Source organism: Lithobates pipiens, unplaced genomic scaffold, assembly GCF_037356315.1.
Source record: "Lithobates pipiens isolate NorthernLeopardFrog02 unplaced genomic scaffold, aLitPip1_a1.2 Scaffold_13, whole genome shotgun sequence".
Classification (NCBI taxonomy): domain Eukaryota; kingdom Metazoa; phylum Chordata; class Amphibia; order Anura; family Ranidae; genus Lithobates; species Lithobates pipiens.
In genome coordinates, this window is record NW_027507718.1 from 473,047,107 (window position 1) to 473,067,940 (window position 20,834).

Here is a 20,834-nt window from a genome sequence, read left to right on the forward strand (position 1 = left end):
AATGCTTTGTAAGTGGGCAAACCTATTTTCCCCACTGTATATATGCAGCAATTTATCAAATGCAAATTTTCAGGAAAGAATAAACTAAAATGATTTTTAGTATACACAAACACAATATAATACCCATTATTTTGGTACAATTTAACCGCTTCAGCCCCGGACCATTTGGCTGGCCAAAGACCAGAGCACTTTTTGCGATTCGGTACTGCATCGCTTTAACTGACAATTGCGCAGTCCTGCAACATGGCTCCCACACAAAATTGACGTCTTTTTTCCCCGACAAATAGAGCTTTCTTTTGGTGGTAATTGACAACCTCTGCGGTTTTTATTTTTTGCGCTATAAACAAAAAGAGAGCGACAACTTTGAAAAAAAAACACAATATTTTTTACTTTTTGCTATGAGAAATAGCCCCAAAAAATATATAAAAAAGTTTTTTTCTCAGTTTAGGCCGATATGTATTCTTCTACATATTTTTGGTAAAAAAAAAAAACGCAATAATCGATTATTGATTGGTTTGTGCAAAACTTATAGCGTCTACAAAATAGGGAATAGTTTTATGGCATTTTTATTCATGAATTTTTTTTTACTAGTAATGGCGGCGATCAGCGATTTTTATAGTGACTGACATTCTGGTGGACAGATCGGACACTTTTGGCGCTATTTTGGGACCATTCACATTTATACAGTGATCAGTGCAATTAAAAATGCATTGATTGCTGTGTAAATGTGACTGGCAGTGAAGGGGTTAACCAGGAGAGGGCGCTGAAGGGGTTAAGTGTGTCCTAGGAATGTGTTCTAAATGTAGGGGGGGGGTGGGCTACGTGGGTCACGACACTGATCACCGCTCGCGATCACAGGGAGCTGTGATCAGTGTCCTGTCACTAGGAAGAATGGGGAAATGCTTGTTTACATCAGCATTTCCCCGTTTTTCCTCTCCGTGAGACGTTCACGGGGTATCCTCGTAGACATCGAGTCCGCGGGACCTGCGATCACAATCACGGTGCTCGCGGCGGGAGCGCCCACACGCCTACAACGCCGCAACTTAAAGGGCAACTTACAGGTACATTAATATGCCTGTACGTGCCATTCTGCTGACGTATATCGGCGTGAGCCAGTCGGCAAGTGGTTAAAAGCTGATGTTGCATCGAGTAAATAAATCCTAGACTTGTCAAGATTTCAAATTGTGCATGCCCGTTAAAAATGGGCATGCACAAACTATATCTAAAATTGTGCACAGGTGACACTTTAAAAGGTTATCATTTAGGCCGCGTACACACGGGCGGACTGTCTGCCCAACTTAGTCCGCCGAAACACATTTGAGCGGACAGTCCGCTCGTGTGTGGGCTTCAGCGGACTTTTTCAGCGGACTGTCTGACGAACAAAGTCTTACGGAATTTCCGTAAAACTGTCCGTCCAAACTTGGTTTGAGCGGACAGTCCGCCCGTGTGTGTGCCAGTCCGCTGTACTTTCGAAATGAGTGGACTTTTCCCGCCCGGAGAAAAGTCTGCTCATTTCGAGCGCGTCTCCAGGTAGGCGGGGCCCGCGACGGAGACGTCGCTGGCCCCGCCGCCTGGTATGGACTTAAAGGGGAACCCCAACGCCGAAAAAATCGGCGTGAAGGTTCCCCCCAAGTCCACAACAGACCCTTGTCCGAGCACGCTACCCGGCCGGCTAGGAAAGGGGAGCGAGCTCCCCCCCTCCTGAGCCGTACAGGCCAGGCAAATATTTTATTGCACAGCTCCGGGGGTCTTCCGTCTTCGGGGGTCTTCTCGCCGGACTCCTCCGCTATCTTCTTGTAGCTCTTTTGCTAGCGGAGGAGTCCGGCTTTCTTCCTCCCCGCCGCCGGCCTCTTCTCCCGACTTCGGGGGTCTTGTCCCCCTCTTCGGTTCTTCTGCCGGACACCGCGCCTTCTTATAGCTCTTTTACAGGCGGTGGCCCGGTCTTCTGTCGCCGCTGTCGCCGCCTTCCGTTCTTCTTCTTCTTCTTCTTCTTCTCCAGGAGATGTTGCCTCGACGATCTCTCCGGCCGGAATGCCAGAGCCGCGCTGCGCGGCCACTTATATAGTGACAATGGGGCGGTGTCACATGGTATATGTCACATGGGTTGGTCACATGGTGACCCCGCCCCCTTACGATGTCATAGTCCCCATGTGACATCAACCCATGTGACCAACCCATGTGACATATACCATGTGACACCGTCCCATTGTCACTATATATGTGGCCGCGCAGCGCGTCCCTGGCATTGCGGCCGGAGAGATTGTCGAGGCAACATCTCCTGGGGAAGAAGAAGAAGAAGAACGGAAGGCGGCGACAGCGGCGACAGAAGACCGCCTGTAAAAGAGCTATAAGAAGGCGCGGTGGCCCGGCAGAAGAACCGAAGAGGGGGACAAGACCCCCGAAGTCGGGAGAAGAGGCCGGCGGCGGGGAGGAAGAAAGCCGGACTCCTCCGCTAGCAAAAGAGCTACAAGAAGATAGCAGAGGAGTCCGGCGAGAAGACCCCCGAAGACGGAAGACCCCCGGAGCTGTGCAATAAAATATTTTAACCCTGTGTTGTGTTTTTTTTTGTACTTTTTTTCACAGGTGAATGGGTAGGGGTACATTGTACCCCATACTCATTCACATAGGGTGGGGGGCCGGTATCCGGGGCCCCCTTATTAAAGGGGGCTCCCGGATTCCGATAAGCCCCCCGCCCGCAGACCCCGACAACCAACGGCCAGGGTTGTCGGGAAGAGGCCCTTGTCCTCATCAACATGGGGACAAGGTGCTTTGGGGTGGGGGGGCCGCGCTGCCCCTCCTTCCCCAAGGCACCCCCCCATGTTGAGGGCACGCGGCCTGGTACGGCTCAGCTCGCTCGCCCCCCTTTCCTAGCCGGCCGGGTAGCGTGCTCGGACAAGGGTCTGTTGTGGACTTGGGGGGAACCTTCACGCCGATTTTTTCGGCGTTGGGGTTCCCCTTTAAGTCCATACCATGCGGCGGGGCCAGCGACGTCTCCTTCGCGGGCCCCGCCTACCTGGAGACACGCTCGAAATGAGCGGACTTTCCTCCGTGTGTGGGCGAGTCCGTTCATTTCAAAAGTTGAGCGGATTGTTTGGCGGACTTAGTCCGCTGTAATTAGTCCGCTCAAAAAGTGCCGTGTGTGGGCAAGTCCGTTCATTCAAAAGTTTGGACGGACTGTCTGTCGGATTGTCTGACGAACTTAGTTGGGCAGACAGTCCGCCCGTGTGTATGCGGCCTTAGAGTTAATTGTGAATTATGGTCCTAGAATTATTACTGTCACTCCGATGTTCACAGCAATACTTTACATGTGTAGCACAATCACTGTTTACTGTGTGCTGGACCTACATCCATGTTTGCATTTGCAAGTAGGTGCTGGGGGGACAGGGGTGTTTTTAAAGTTTCTTAAAATTCTTATTTAATTTTATTACATTTTTTTTTTTTTACTTTTTTTCAATTCCTTTTTTTTTTTCATTTAGCATCATTGCTATCACAAAAGGGATAACAAGCCCTTGAGATAACTTTGGGCAGGTGACGGGTATTCTTTATGGAGTCCACTGCCCTCCAAAGCACAAATTGACACAGCACAGACAGCTCTGAAACTGGAAGTGACAAAATCAGTCACTTCAGGACCCATGCATTACAGAAGAGATAGGGGAACAGATGTTCCTCTATCTCCTCTGTGTGAAGCTGTCCCAGCTGCTTACCACAGTCCTGGGATCCCCAAAGGAATAGGAGAGTCTAGAAACAACAGTGGGTGGCGGTGGAAGGTGGGGTCAGCCTTTCACAGCGCTTTAAAAGTGATCAAGCAGCAGTAAAACCACCCGGATCACTTTTACAAAGGAGTTGATTGCCTTCTAAAAAAACAAGTTGCCAGGATCATGGCTGCATTTATATATGCACGTCGGCCAGCAAACTAAAGTCAGTATTTTTGTTTCTTAAATGTTCTAAAACAGCAATGGTAATTTAAAATCAGTCATAACTGAAAATACTCCACTAGCCTGCCTTCTGCTTCCCACACCTAGCTGTTGGTTGTTGAACATGATGCTATCTGTTGGGAAGCAGATGGGAAGGATGGGTACATACAAAGATATGCTAAGGTACCTGCTTTTACTTTAAGTGGAAGTCCATGCTAAAACTAAAATCCCTGCATTTATAACTGGGCCGTCTTTAATATTGATTGGACCCTGGGCAAAAAAAATTCTGGGTCCTCTCTTCCATGCAATTTCACTCTCCACGTGCTTTGAGACATACAATAAATAGCAGATAGACTCAAAATCAGTTTACTGAATCAAATTAGGTAGCAATTGCATTGCCAGAGGTTACAGTGTATCATTACCGCTCACTGACTGGCTGCTAGAAGTTACAGCACAGATTATAGCTCACTGATTATTTTCTAGAGGTTACAGCACATGACTTCTGCTTGTTGGTTGCTAGAGATTACTGTACATCAACACTGTTCATTGATTGATTGCTAGAGGTTACTGGATGTCCTTACCACTCACTAATTGATTGCCAGAGGTTACTGCACATTATTACTGCTCACTGATTGGTTCCTAGAAGTTACTGCATATCGTTACCGCTCAATGATTGATTGCAAGAGGTTAGTGCACAGCATTACTGCTCCATGATTGGCTGCTAGAGGTTAAAGCAAATCTCCTCACTGCTTGCACACCTTGGACTGGGGAGCAGAGGGGACCCACCAATAGACAGGAAACTCCTAGGGATCCTAGGACCCCTGGGATCAGTGGTAATGCTGGGGGGGGGGGTGTGATCACTGGCAATGCTGGGGGGTTGATGGGACCAGTGGCAGTGGTGGGGGGATGGGATTAGTTAGGAGGCAGTACACTGTGACAAATTCTGATCATCATGTAGAGCAAAACTGGAAATCTTTGGCAAGTATATAGTGGGGGGATTCTACCAATGTAATTGGGAATTTACACTGACCATCAATGTGAGGGGGAATTTGAACTGACATCATGTAATGGGGGATTTTACGCCACCCACCAATAGAAAAGAGGGATTTCTACACTGACACCATTGTAATAAGAGCATTTACACCAACCACCATTGTAAGGGGTAATATACAATGACCTCCATGTAATGCCCCGTACACACGAGCGGACTTTTCGACATCCAAACTCCGACGGACTGAGTCCGTCAGACTATCCGATCGTGTGTGGGCTGCAACGGACTTTAGCTTCGCTAAAGTCTGACAGACTTTAGAAATGAAGCATGCTTCAAATTTTCCCGACGGAACTCCGCCGGACCCGGTCCCCTTCGAAAAATTCACTCGTGTGTGTGCTACTCCGACGGACTAAAACCGACGCTAGGGCAGCTATTGGCTACTGGCTATGAACTTCCTTATTCGAGTCGGGTCGTACGTCATCACGTTCGAATCCGTCGGAGTTTAGTGTGATCGTGTGTGGCCAAGTCCGTTCGGCCGAAAAGTCTGTCAGAACTCCGTCAGAACTCCGGCAGAACTCCTTTGGAAGTCTGTCGGACATAAGTCCTCTCGTGTGTACGGGGCATTAGGTGGAATTTACACAACCGTTTTGATTTGTACTGACCACCAATTTAAGGTGACACTTCTACACCGACCACCAATGTTAGGGGGTATTCACGCTGACCACCAATGTAAAAGGGAAATGTACACTAATCACCAATGTTATGAAGAATTTATACTGATAACCAATGTAATGGGGGATTTTACATCAACAGCCAATAAAGGGGGATTTCTACATGGACCACCAATGTAAGGGAGTATTCAAAACTGAGCACAAATGCAAGGTTTTTTTTTAACAATTAACAATAAAAACAGGAGTTTTTACACTGGACGCCAATGTAATGGGGATTTATACTGACCACTAATGTAATAGGAGCATTCACAGTAACCACCGATGTAAAGAGGGATTTACACTGACTACCAATGTAAGGGGGACCTTCACACTGGCCACTAGTGTGAATGAAAGGATTGTGCACCAAACACCAATGTAATTAGAAGATTTACACTGACCACCAATGTAATTGAGACATTAAGCCTGCGTTCACATTTGTGTGTGTTGGGAATACACGCAAAATGGCTTTCCTTCCATAATCGCCATTAATTGTTAATGACACCCTCATGCATCGGCTGAGATGTGCCTATTCACATGCACCAAAAAACTGGGTGCTGTGGCGGGCACCATGTTCTTTTGAAAAAGGGTTCCACCTCCAATTTGCTTACCTTTTGCAGAACAGGCTGATGTTAGGCTTAATGACTATAGTTGCAGGCAGAACTTTCAAGCATGCTCCTTTACTTCCCCAGTGGGCAGCATATGACCTCAGGGGGACATGCTATCCATGTGAATGCCGCCTCTATTTACGGTTGTGCTAGTAAGTTTACATACCCTGGCAGAATTTATGATTTCTTGGCCATTTTTCAGCGAATATGAATGATAACACAAAAACTTTTCTTTCCCTCCTGGTTAGTGTTTGGCTGAAGCCATTTATTATTATCAACTGTGTTTTCTAAATCATAATGGCAACAGAAACTACCCAAATGACCCTGATCAAAAGTTTACATACCCCAGTTCTTAATACCGTGTATTGCCCCCTTTAACATCAATGACAGCTTGAAGTCCTTTGTGGTATTTGTGGGTGAGGCTCTTTATCTTCTCAGATGGTAAAGCTGCCCATTCCTCTTGGAAAAAAGCCTCCACTTCCTGGAAATTCTTGGGCTGCCTTACATGAACTGCATGTTTGAGATGTCCCCAGAGTGGCTCAATGATATTGAGGTCAGGAGACTGAGATGGCCACTTCCCTTGATTCTGCTGTAGCCGATGACAGGTCGACTTGCCCTTGTGATTTGGATCATTGACATGTTGGAATGTCCAAGTATGTCCTATGCGCAGCTTCCTGGCTGATGAATGCAAATGTTCCTCCAGTATTTTTTGATAACATACTGCATTCATCTTGCCAACAATTTTGACCAAATTTCCTGTGCCTTTGTAGCTCAGACATCTCGAAAACATCAGCGATCCACCTCCATACTTTTCTTCATAGGCCTTGTTGATTCCTCTCCAAATGTCTCCTCTGTGCTGTTTGGCGTACTGTAAGCGGGATACTTTGTGACATTTGTGTACTAATGGCTTTCTTCTGGCGACTCGACCATCCAGCCCATCTTTCTTCAAGTGGCTCCTTATTGTGCACCTTGAAACAGCCATACCACATGTTTTCAGAGAGTCCTGTATTTCACCTGAAGTTATTTGTGGGATTTTCTTTGCATCCGAACAATTTTCCTGGTAGTTGTGGCTGAAATTTTAGTTGGTCTACCTGACCATGGTTTGGTTTCAACTGAACCCCTAATTTTCCACTTCTTGATTAGAGTTTGAACACTGCTGATGGCATTCTCAATTCCTTGGATATTTTTTTATATCCCTTTCCTGTTTTATACAGTTCAACTACCTTTTCCCGCAGATCCTTTGACAATTCTTTTGCTTTCCCCGTGTCACAGAGTCCAGAAATGTCAGTGCAGGACTGGATGAAAGATGTAAGGGTCTGTCAGGAGTCCAGAAATGCATTGACCTTTTATACGTACACTAATTACAAGCAAACAGATCACAGGTGAGGATGGTTACCTTTAATAGACATTCAAACCCCTTTGTGTCAACTTGTGTGCATGTTATGTGGCCAAAATCACCAGGGTATATAAACTTTTGATCAGGGTCATTTGGATAGTTTCTGTTGCCATTATGACTTAAAAAAGAATAAACACGGTTGATTGATAATAAATGGCTTCAGCCAAACACTAACCATGAGTGAAATAAATGTTTTTGTGTTATCATTCATATTCTCTGAAAAATGGCCAAGAAATCTGGTTGGATCGCTTGCAGAAAAGGTATGTATACTGATTTTTTCTTTACAGGGCTAGATAGGTTAGTGTTAAGGCCTATACACACGATCAGACTTTTCGATAACAACGGTCCGACTGACCTGTTTTATCGGACAATCCGTCTGTATGCTCCATCGGACAATTGTTGCTTTTTCAACAGACAAATGTTTGCTGTGCATGCTCTCAAACTTTTCGACAACAAATGTCCGATGGAGGATAATCTGATCGTGTGTACACAAGACCATCAGACTAAAGTCCAAAGTACAAACATGCACGCTCAGAACCAATGCTAAACATCAGCCAACAATAGCAGAAGTTGCCCAAAGGGTGGCGGTAAAAAGCTGAAAAAACACATGATTTGGTGAAAGTTGGCTGAAAATGTTCTGCCGTGTGTATGCTCACGGGCAAGGCCCATTCAGGCAAAAATCCACGGAAAAGTCCGATGGAAGTCCGATCATGTGTGTGAGGCTTTAGAATGTTGGTGGCTATAGATGCAGGGATTTTCGTTTTAGTATGGACTTCCATACTATGTAGGTATGTAAACTTTTTATCAGGGTAATTTGGGTAGTATCTGTGGCCATTATGATTTAAAAAGAGTAAACACAGTTGATTGATAAAAAATGGCTTCAGCCAAACACTAACCATGAGTAAAAGAAACCTTTTTGTGTTATCATTCATATTCTCAAGAAATCATAAATTCTGCCAGGGTATGTAAACTTATAAGCACAACTGTAAATAGAGGCGGCATTCACATATATATCATGTCTCCTTGTTTCTGTCCATCCACTACCAACTTGGAACTATAACTACATGCTAACCACATAGAACTAGAGATGGCAACTGAATGTGATTTTAACTGCTTGCCAACCAGCCGCCGCAGTTGTACTGTGGCAACATGGATCAGCTACACGAATCAACGTCATGTTACGTCGGTAACATAGACGGCCCCCTGCTCACCCACGGACCCGATGCGAGTCCTTGGTGGTCGCTATCACCGCTGGGCTCCCGCGATCGCTCGGAGCACCCAAAGAACCGGGATCTGTGTGTGTAATTTTGTTGCATTGATCGCTGTAAAAATGCCACTGGTCCCAAAAATGTGTCAAAATTGTCTGACGTGTGCCATAATGTCGCAGTCCCGATAAAAATCGCAGATCGTCGCCATTACTAGTAAAAAAAAAAAATGAATAATAAAAAAGCCATACCCTATTTTGTAGACGCTATAACTTTTGCGCAAACCAATCAACATATTATTGTGATTTTTTTTTTACCAAAAATATGTAGAAGAATACATATCGGCCTAAACTGATAAAATAATATATTTTTTATATATTTATGGGGGATATTTATTATAGAAACAAGTAAACAATATTGCTTTTTTTTTTTTCAAAATTGTCGCTCTTTCTTTTTTTTGTTTATAGCGCAAAAAATAAACACTGCAGAGGCGATCAAATACCACTAAAAAAAAGATCTATTTGTTGGAAAAAAAGGTTATCAATTTTGTTTGGTTGCAACGTTGCACGACTGCGCAATTGTCAGTTAAAGCAGTGCCGAATCAAAAAAAGTACCTGCCCAGGAGGGGGGTAGGGGTTAAATCTTCCGAGGCTGAAGCAGTTAATGATGTTTTTTAATTGTATAATAAAATTGTTGTTTTTTTAAATCTACATACAGAAGTTAAAATAAGTATTGAACACGTCACCATTTTTCTGGGTAAAAATATTTCTAAAGGTGCTATTGGCATGACATTTTCACCACGTGTCGGTAACAACCCATGGAATCCATACATACACAGAAACCAAAACAAATTATTTCAGAAATTAAGTTATGTGTGATAAAAAGGAATGACACAGGTAAAAGTATTGAACACATGAAGAAAGGGAGGTGTTTTTGCTTTTGTCTTGGAAAGCCAAGACACCAGCTGAAATCTATCAGTAATTAGAAAGCAATCCTGTTCCTTGTCAGTGCAAATTAATCTCATCTGGTGGCCTATAAAAAGTTTTTTGTTTTACCAAGATGTCACACAAGAAACACCTCATGATGGGTAAATTCAAAGAACTCTCTGAAGACCTTTGCAATCTTATTATTGGAAAACATGATGGCATTGGTTACAGAATTTCTAAATTTCTGAATGTTCTAGTGAACACTGTTGGGGCCATAATCCAGAAGTGGAAAGAACACCATAATCCGGCCACGACCAGGTGCTCCTCGCAAGGTTTTGGTGGAGGAGTGAAAAGAATTTTTAGAAGAATTGTCCAAGAGCCAAGAACTCTTATCAGAAGAATTGTCCAAGAGCCAAGAACTCTTATCAAAAGAATTGTCCAAGAGCCAAGAACTCTTATCAGAAGACTTGTCCAAGAGCCAAGAACTCTTATCAAAAGAATTGTCCAAGAGCCAAGAACTCTTATCAGAAGACTTGTCCAAGAGCCAAGAACTCTTATCAGAAGACTTGTCCAAGAGCCAAGAACTCTTATCAGAAGACTTGTCCAAGAGCCAAGAACTCTTATCAGAAGAATTGTCCAAGAGCCAAGAACTCTCATCAGAAGAATTGTCCAAAGAAACACTTGTGGAGAGCTTCAGAAAGACTTGTAATTAGCAGGTACAATAGTTTCAAAGAAAACCATAAGTAATGCACTCAACCTCCATGGCCTGTATACACGCTCACCACGCAAGAATCCATTGCTGAAGAAAAAGCATGCTGAAGCTCATTTAAAATTGGCTGCACAACATGTAGACAAGCCTGTGAAATATAGAATATAGTCTGATCAGATGAAACCAAAATTGAAGTCATAATACACACCATGTTTGGTCAAATGGCACAGCACATCACTCCAAAAACACCCCAACAGTGAAGTTTGGAGGTGGGAAAATCATGGTATGGGGCTGTTTTTCAGCATACGGTCATTGAAGGAAGAATGGATGGAAAAATGTACCAAGACATTCTTAAAAAAAATTACTGCCATCTACCAGGGTAATGAAGATGAAACGAGGGTGGACTTTTCAGCAAGACAATGATCCCAAACACAAAGCCAAGGAAACTCTCAATTGGTTTCAAAGAAAGAAAATAAAGCTGCTAGAATGGCCCAGCCAATCACCGGACTGGAATCTAATAGAAAATCTATGGAAAAAAAATAAAGATCAGAGTTCATAAAAGAGGCCCACAGCACCTTCAAGATTTAAATAAGGGGGGTATGTAAATAATTTTGCATCGGGGGGTGTGGCCGGATGGAGATGGGCGTGAGTGAGTGAGCAGGAGTGCGAGTGTGTCCGAGCTCCTAGCCTCCGCCCTGCGATGCGAGGAACGCAGCTCGCTGGTGGATACAGCTGCCGCTCCCTGGCTCCCTCTATCGTAGCGCCGTAACGAACGATTGACTTGGAGCGTGCGTTATCACGACGGCTGCCCAGCACGGACGGAGATCATTGGAAGAACCCGAGGAGGACTCCGCGCTAGGTTTCGCTACCCCGGGAGCCCGGTCGGAGATCCGGTCGGAGATCCGAGGATAGACGAACGCTTACAACGCTGCACGAGGACACGCGGAGAGAGCATTACGATCGCCTCGGACGAGCAAATCTGTCGGAGACATCCGCCAGCTCTATGGATGAAAGAACTTTGGTTGCAGTGTGGTGAGAAACGCTATATAACTTAGCGGGATGAAAGTTAAGAACCTGTGTAGTAGAGACTTGGTTACTTCTTAATGTTTGTCTCTTCCTGTCTGCTCTACTTCTGATAATCGCTGGCTGAAGCAAGTCTACTTCATAAATATAATTAATGTAGGATTCAGGTGCCGCGCGCTTGGTGAATTGGCTGGCCCCCCCCCCCTCAAGGTCCTTTTGCTAAAAAATCGGGCCTTTTTGTTGGGAGAATTGATTTAGCGATACAAACTGCTTTATTACTACTTTCCGCTGGTTTGGTGACCCCTTTACGTGGACTTTACCATGCTTAGCAAAAGAGCGATAGAAGATACATCCCATGGAGAGGGAAATCAAAAAACACGCTAAATCAAGCCTCTGCGGCCTTGAAACTCGAGCGCTTTGCTCATGCAACTTCCCCAGGTAGGAAAGTTCAACACCATCCACCAGGTCAATTTAAAACGCAGGGGCCATCTCGCTGAAGGATTGGGGAGCCTTAATGCTATAACTGGTTGCTTTGGTGAGATGGGCAAAACGATATGATAAATTGACTAGTAATGGGGTAAAATATAATGGAGTATAGAGCACTGCGACATCACAAAGTAAATTAATAGCCTATATAATTTCACGTTTGAAGCAGTAAACGAGGTGTTATGGAAGAGTTGGGAGGGGGGGGGTTGAGGGAGGGGGAGGAGTAAAAAGGAAGAGGATACACCCCCCCCTTTTTTTTTTTTTTTTTTCTTTCCTTTTTTGTATTATGAGAAATTGAGTACTATAAGATGAGTTGTATTGTATATAAAGACACGGTTATAGACACAGTGGGAAGGTGGGGGTGTGGGGGTCGGAGGGGGGGTTGTATGAGAGAATATAATTGTATGTAGGTACGCTATTGGAAATAATTCTATTTGTGAACCCATCTTGGTAAAGGGACGGGGGGTTAAATTGTTGCCGCCCGCTGCTCGAGCAGGGTAGGGGAAAAATGAAATGATTAAAGTTGAGGTATAGCACTATGGATATAGAACACTGTGATGCCATATGGCGAAAAAATAGCACACACAATTCTACACTAGAAGGGGTAATGAGACTTTATAGTTGAGTTGGGAGTGTGGGATTTGGGGGGGTGGGTTGGGGGGGGGACCTATATATAAGTTTCTTTTTTTCTTTCTTTTTTTTTTTTTCTCTCCTCTTTCTTTTTCCCCCCCCTCTTTTTTTTTTTTTTCTTTCTTTTTTCGGTAGGGCATGATGGGAGCTACGGAGGGACCATGATCCCACCCTATAAGAATTTTGATGGGGAGTGATAAGATCACGTGGGGGGATGGCGAGCTCGGACACTTTTTGAATGGGGTATGATTATACCGGCTACAATTGAGACCCCCAAGGGTGGCTCAGATGGGCAGGGTTGGGTGGGGTGGTGGGAGGGAGGGGAGTCTTCGAACATACGCTGTGAGTAACGGGGCAGCGATGAGGGGCAGGTTGAGAAGGGGAGTGACGACGGGGGGAGGAAGCGGTTCCCTCTCCCCCTACCCCCTCCCCTTCATGGGCACATTAACCACTGGAGTCGATGAGTGGGAGGAATATCATTGGAGTCGATGGGTAGGTGGAATATAACCTCGTGGAACGTGAGGGGCTTGGGAGACCCTAAGAAACGGAGGTCTGTGATGTTGGAGCTGGAAGGAAGAGGACCTGGTTTACTCTTTTTGCAGGAAACCCATCTGACTCCAACTACGGCCCCTCTGCTCCATGATTGTAAATTCCAGGCATACTACCACTCCTTTTATTCATCGTACTCCCGCGGCGTGAGCGTGTTGGTATGGAAGGGTACGGATTTTTTATGTAAAGAGTCCCAGATAGATGGGGAGGGGAGATTTGTTTTCTTGCACTGTCAGGTGGCTGGGCAAGAATGTATTCTAGCAAATATCTATATACCCCCCCTTTCAAATTAGAGGTTATGGATACATTTCTCATGTTCAGCCTGGGTAAAATGGGTGTCCCATGGATAATTGCTGGGGATTTTAATGAAACTATAGATAAGCGCCTAGATAGATTTCCTTGCCCAACTGGGAATAGAACAGGTCGATTACACGAACTTCTTATGGAAGTTGGTTTAAGAGACATCTGGCGTAAGCGACACCCCCAGGATAGGCAGTACTCCTGTTTCTCTAGTACCCATCAGACGCTGTCAAGAATAGACATGGGCTTGGGGAACAATGAGGCAGTGGGAGTGGTGGTAGACATAGAATACGGGGTACGGGGGATCTCAGACCATTCCCCTTTGGCTATAACTTTGAACACGGGAGAGTGCGCCCCACTGAGAGAATGGAGAATAAACCCCGCTTGGCTGGAACTAATTGATAGATCCAACCTTTTAGGAGATCAAATAGGGGAATTTCTCCAGACTAACAGGGGGACAGCGGCATCTGGAGTGGTTTGGGATTCCCTAAAAGCCTTTCTTAGAGGAATACTCATACAGAATATTGCAAGGACAAAACGGGAATCCCGAGACCAAGAGGGGAAAATCCGAAATGATGTTATTCAGGCTGAGAGAGAGTTTGTGGAGGATCCATCGCCGGGGAAACGACAGATTTGGGAGGATAGCCAACAGATATATAAAATGGCACTTCTAAAAAGGGTAGAAAATCAACGCATTTTCCAACGCCAATATTATTTTGGCGAAGGGGAGAAGGTGGGCCGAGCTCTTTCTTTATTGACTCGCACCAATAGCCCCCCCACAGGAATACAGGCAATTAAAACACAGAAGGGTGACCTTGTCTCTAGGCCCTCCGAGGTTATGAAGGTGCTGGGTGATTATTACAGAACCCTATATAAATCAACCACACAGGGACGGGAGGCTCTGGACACTAACTTTTTGCAGCAAACAGATATTCCCGTGCTTTCAGATCAGGATAAATTGAATCTAGATCTACCACTTACTTTGGAAGAACTAAAAGGTGCAATGAATAGTATGCCCAATTGTAAATCTCCTGGTCCCGATGGCCTTCCAGTGGAAATTTATAAGCGATACAGTGAACAGCTGATCCCAGCACTACTGGAAACGTTAAACTATGCACTAGAGGCGGGGGAACTCCCCGCTTCAATGAGCGAGGCTAATATCACTTTAATCCTTAAAGAGGGGAAGGACCAACATGAGGTCTCGTCATACCGGCCGATATCTCTGCTATGCTCAGATATAAAAATTCTAGCCAAGGCCCTAGCAATTCGGTTAAATAGTCGTATATATAAACTAATACATCCAGACCAGTCTGGGTTTGTCCCAGGCAGAACAACTAATACTAATATTAGAAGGGTTTTTCTAAACCTACAAATACCTAGAGATAGTGACAACCCAGGTGCCATACTAGCGTTGGATGCCGCCAAGGCTTTCGACAGCCTGGAGTGGGACTACCTTTGGGGTGTATTAGAACGTTTCGGCTTTGGCCCCCAATTCATCCAGTGGGTAAAACTACTATACAGGGGACCCAGGGCCAAGATTAAAATGGGGACCCTATTTTCTGAAGTGTTCTACCTAGAAAGAGGTACGAGACAGGGATGTCCGCTGTCTCTCCTCCTGTTCGTGCTAGCTATGGAACCCCTGGCTGTGATGGCGAGAACACGCTCGGACATCCGGGGATTCCGGCGCGGACTAGAGGAGGAGAAGCTGGCTTTGTTTGCAGATGATGTCTTGTTTTTCCTGGACGATGTGCGCTTCACTCTGAATAGGGTAGTACGGCTGATGGATGAATTTGGGCAGCAATCAGGTTTGGTCATCAATTGGAGTAAATCAGCCCTTATGCCACTATCGGAGTTTGAAGACCAAACATCGTTTATAGTTGAGGGACTAGAAGTGGTACCCAAGCTGAAATACTTGGGTGTCTGGATTCCCAGAGAGATAGACCAGTATGTTGAGGAGTCTGGCACCATTATTGGCAAAGCTGAAACAGAAGGTTAATAGCTGATGTCGCCTTCCCCTGTCGGTGGCGGGGCGTTGTAATTTAGTAAAAATGATTTGGCAGCCACAGATCTTATATATCCTCCACAATTCCCCGGTCTGGATTAACCAGAAATGGTTTAACAGACTGGAGGGATTAATTCGAGAATTAATATGGAAAAAGCGACAGCCTCGGATTCGGCTGCGGACGCTGCAGCTCCCGGTGGAGAAGGGAGGAGTAGCGCTGCCACATTTAAGAACATACTTTCTATCAGCCCAGCTCCAGCATTTGACTGGGGCTGGACTGGAAGAGGGTGGCTGTCCAAATCATAAATTGATGATTAATAATGCATATCATAGGACTCTAGTTGAAGTTCTGGAGGCTAATTCATTTGCTTGTAAATGCCCCACCAATGCCTTGGCGAGGAAAGTATGGCAGATAGCTAAGCAACTCTTGGCCTATGGGGGGGTAACTGAGTATACCCCCCTATGGAACAACGGAGAACTGGTCGAACTAAACTGTATAGCCCGGTCCCAGGAGTGGGAGAGGAGGGGGATTAGAAGACTGGTGCATCTCTACCAGGGGAACATTATGAAATCTTTCGAAGACCTCCGCCAGGAATACGGCATCTCCAATAAAACATTTTATATACATTTGCAAGTGAGGCATGGGATACATTCACAGTTTGGCACACTTACTATTGAGAGGACAAAGAACCCCTTCTTACAGAGATATCTTGAGCAAGGACAAACAAAGGGCCAGATCTCTAGCTTGTATATAAAACTTAGGGATAAAGTTTTGAATGGAGAAGGACCGGACAAGAGCAGGAGGGGATGGGAGGAAGACTTGGGACCATTTGAGCAGGAACAATGGGACGAGATCCTAGCACAGGGGAATTTGGTGTCTATCTCCCCATCGCAGCGTATGTCTCATAAGCTCTTCCTATATAGGGCATACTATACCCCCAAAAAAATGCGGAGGATAAGCAATAAGTCTAACGGGGAGTGCCCTAGATGTAGAGCACCAGGAGATCTGCTCCATATGGTATGGAAGTGCCCAAAACTATATCGGTACTGGATAGAAATTGTGCACAGAATAAATAGAATTTTCAATGCCACCTTAGAACCTGAAGCTAGGACTTGTCTATTAGGGATTATGGGAAGGGGTGGAATCTCTGCTGCAACAAATACATCCATATTAAGATGCCTGTACCAGGCCAGACGCTTAATCGCGATGAATTGGCAGGCAAAGAATCCTCCAGCACTGCAAGCATGGATAAATGCCATCAATTCTATAATTTGGTGCGAACGGGCAATGTATATTAGACAAAATATCCTTAAAAAATTCAAGCTGCTATGGAATCCATGGTTGAGGGACATCGGCTTCCCCCTAGATGAGATAGTGGAGGATGGGACCTAGAGGGCACCTATTGGTCTCAGGTCGGGGGCGGTCTGGGAGCCTATTGGAAGCTCCTTATTTCTGTCCCTGAATGGATTCGCCACTCCGTTATCGGCTATCCAGATAAGCTTATTAGGAATTTTGTAAAACAATATTGCAGCTTGTTTAGTAAAGTTAGTTTTGAGTTAGGTTCATGGTCAAGCCTGGATGGGTCAGGGAAATTCATTGTACAGCTGGCTCCTCATTTCGATGAAATCCTCCTTCCTGGTTCCCCCAAATCCCTGCCATCATAACCTTCCAGTGAAACTGGGTTAATAGAACTGTGGGAGCTGTGCCAGGCACTCATTAAGTGCGCCTGACTTCTATGCCTGCCCTTTCAACCTACCTCCTCCATTCGTAGAAACCATACTATAGTTTCTACGAATGAAAAATCTGAATGAAAGATCTTTCAATTATCTGCCGGTTCTCCATTCATGGATTTTGTTTCATTAACAGGTGATGTCCCTTCATCAGAAGCAAGAAAGAAAAAAAACATAGGACTTTAATGGTTGCCATCTATAACCCCAAATTAAGGAAGTGAGCACTCCAAATGTAAGAAAATATACAAACGTTTAATAACAACATCAATTGGTTAAAATGTATTCCATAAAAACATATCCAAAATACATTCAGCTATATACTGTATATTGCATTCCCCAACTAGATATAGGCAGCACTCTAAATGCATTGAAACCTGTATCAACTTGTCCAATAAACTTGTATTACATTGACAAATGGATGAAATAGAAGTCTTCCATGTACAGGAATCAGTGACACATCACTAATTTGGAGCTCTACGTGTTTCGCCAAAAGGCTTCTTTAGGGGATCCTATTAGTAATATGTACTCAGAGCCAATACTAGAGCCTTAAAGGGCTTAATCTGAGGTAAGGGAGGAGGAAGAAAGACACTCAGATCCAGTCACAAAAATAGGCATCACGTCGGGGTCAATACAGCTTTAGGATGAGCCCATTGAAGCAAGTCATTGCTTTGAAAAATGTTGGAGAATATGAGCCCACAATCCAAGGAATGAAAAGGTAATGTATACTAGTAAGCGAATTAAGTTCAGATCCAATACTCAATATATGTCCAAACGATGCCAGCAGGCAGTTCGTCCCTAATGGAGGTTATGGAGGCACTTTCGTGGACTAGATCTAGATAGAAAGCTTGTTTGGAAATGTATTGAACTGCTTGAATGTGAACTTCATTTACTTACTACTTACTTACTAATGACTATTATTTTTTCAATCCTTGAATTGAGGGCTCATATTCTCCACCATTTTCAAAAGCAATGACTTGTTTCAGTGGGCTCCTCTTGAAGCTATATTGACCCTGATGTGATGCCTTTTTTGTGACTGGATCTGAGTGTGTTTCCTCCGCCTCCCTTACCTCAGATTAAGTAGCATTTGGTATTGGCTCTGTGTACATATCACTAAAAGGATCCCCTGAAGAAGCCTTTTGGTTAACTGATTCCTGTACCTGGCCCTGCACATGGAAGACTTCTATTTCATCCATTTGTCTATGTAATACAAGTTTATTGGGCATGTTGACACAGGTTTCAATGCATTTAGAGTGCTGACTTTATCTAGTTGGAGAATGCAATATATTGTACACTGAATTACCAAAGGTATTGGGACACCCGTCTTTACACCCACATGAAATTTAACGATATCCCAGTCCTAGTCCGTAGGGTTGAATAATGAGTTGGCCCAGCCTTTGCAGCTATTACAGCTTTAACTCTTCAAACTCACTCATCCATGTCTTTATGAACCTTGTTTGCCTTAAGAGTTCCTTTCACTGGACCTGAGGGGCCAAGTCCAACCCCTGAAAAACAACCCCACACCATAATTCCCCCTCCACTAAATGATTTGTACCAGAGCACAAAGCAAGGATGAGCTAGTGTGGGGTGGAGGAAATTGACTGGCTTGCATTGTGTCCTGAACTCAACCCGATTAGAACACTTTTGGGACGAATTAGAGTGACCTTCTCGTCCACATCAATGCCTGACCCCACAAATGTACTTCTGGAAGAATGGTCAAGCTTTCCCATAGACACACTCCTAAACCTTGTGGACAGCCTTCCCAGAAGAGTTGAAGCTGTTATAGCTGAAAAGGGTGGGCCAACTCAATATTGAACCCTACAGACTAAGACTGGGATGCCATTAAAGTTCATGTGTGTGTAAAGGCAGGTGTCCCAATATATTTGGTAATATCGTTTTTTTTTAAATATGTTTTTATGGAATCCATTTTAATGTTGTTATTAAACTTTTGTATATTTTCTTACGTTTGGAGTGCTCACTTCCTTAATTTTGGTTTTAGATGGCAACCAGTAAAGTCCTATGTTTTTTTCTTTTCTGTTTTTTCTGATTATCATGAGTGTATGTCGTGCCATGCTAATCAAGTTGAGTCTCACTTTTTATGCTGTTCCTTCTTATCTACGCTCTTTTCTCCACTGTGGGGGCAGCCAAGGGTGTCAGACAAGCTAGACTTCAAACATGTCTGCCCTTGTTCATCTCCAGTATATGGTGGATTGATGGGACTAGTACAGTAGATTACAAAATATAAATAGTTCTTTAAGCCTTCTTAAAAAGGAGTTCTGCCCCCCAAAAAAAATGAAATGTCAGCAGCTAAAAATACTGAAGCTGCTGACTTTTAATATTAGGACACTTACCTGTCCAGGGTTCCAGTGATGTCGGCACCCGAAGCCGACTTTCTAATAGGCTCTCGGGGGCTGCAGCCTTTTGGCTTCACAGCCGGTTCCCTACTGCGCATGCGTGAAGTGCGCTGCGCTTTCTAACTGGCCCAATGGAGGAAGGAGGAGGGGGGCCAAACTTCCAAGGGACAGCCCCCTGCGCTGTTTCCCGAAAGTGGGAAAGGGTACCTGTCAAAAATGAATACCTGTTCCTCCCTCCCCCCTGAAAGGTGCCAAATGTGACACCGAAAGGGGGGAGGAAGCATATAAGCAGTAGTTCCTATTTTGGGTGGAACTCCGCTTTAAGCTCACACAAAGTGATAAGGACACTGAATTTCTGACAAGACCAACAGGTATGTTCTGCAGTTGCTGGAAATTTTCTTAGTCCTAAAAAAGTCAAAATGAATGCAACTATGACATCTAATGCCCTGTACACATAGTTGGACTTTCTGACGGCAAATGTGCGATCTGAGCTTGTTTTCAGAAATCCCAACCATGTGTAGGCGCCATCGGACAGTTTCCATCGTAAATTTCCGTCGCACAAAATTTGAGATCTGGTCTCAAATTTTCCGACAACAAAATCTGTTTGCGTAAATTCCAATCGTGTGTACACAATTCCGACGCACGCATGCTCGGAATCAAGCAGAAGAGCCGCACTGCCTATTGAACTTCATTTTTCTCGGCTCGTCATACTTGTTGTACGTCACTGCATCCTTGGCGTTCGGAAATTCCGACAACTTTGTGCGACCGTGTGTATGCAAGACAAGTTTGAGCCAACATCCATCGGAAAAAATCCCACGGATTTTGTTATCAGAATGTGCGATTGTGTGTATGGGGCATAAGAAGGGGGCAGCTGCAATATTTTAGTTTTTTGGTTTTGGGTACCCTTTAGCATTGCTGTGAGTGATGCTGCAAATGATTTATCCTTTTGTCCTAATCTGCTTTTTTCCTGTGTTGGTGGTACAGCCTGTAGTTGATAGACTGTAGAAATATGAACTAACATGTATGACCTATTGCATGTCTTCTGACTTCAGCTATCTGTCTGTGATTCATTCCTGAGCTATTAATGTAATCCTATGACCCGTATGTGTGTTTTTCCACTAGCTGGCAGCCTGAAGTGCTGGATTTAATAGATGGCTTTGAAAGTAAGTCAGTAACCGGTTCTACTCCAGTGAAATCATCAAAAGTAACAGAAGTGAAAGCGTTCAACCTAACAAAACCAAAACTGAGAACCATACCAGTGCCGCAGAGAATTCCATCCCAGAAGCCTCACCAGCCGGTATGACAT

At 44.6% G+C, this 20,834-nt stretch overlaps 1 protein-coding gene across 1 annotated transcript in view; it reads left to right on the plus strand.

Annotated features, from left to right (window-relative positions):
* Positions 1 to 20,834, plus strand: part of CFAP99 (cilia and flagella associated protein 99) — a 162,205-nt gene that overhangs the window by 44,459 nt on the left and 96,912 nt on the right. Inside the window, exon 6 of the mRNA XM_077477913.1 lies at positions 20,651 to 20,825. Within this exon, the coding sequence (XP_077334039.1) occupies positions 20,651 to 20,825 (175 nt within the window). The remainder of the gene's footprint in view (positions 1 to 20,650; positions 20,826 to 20,834) is intronic.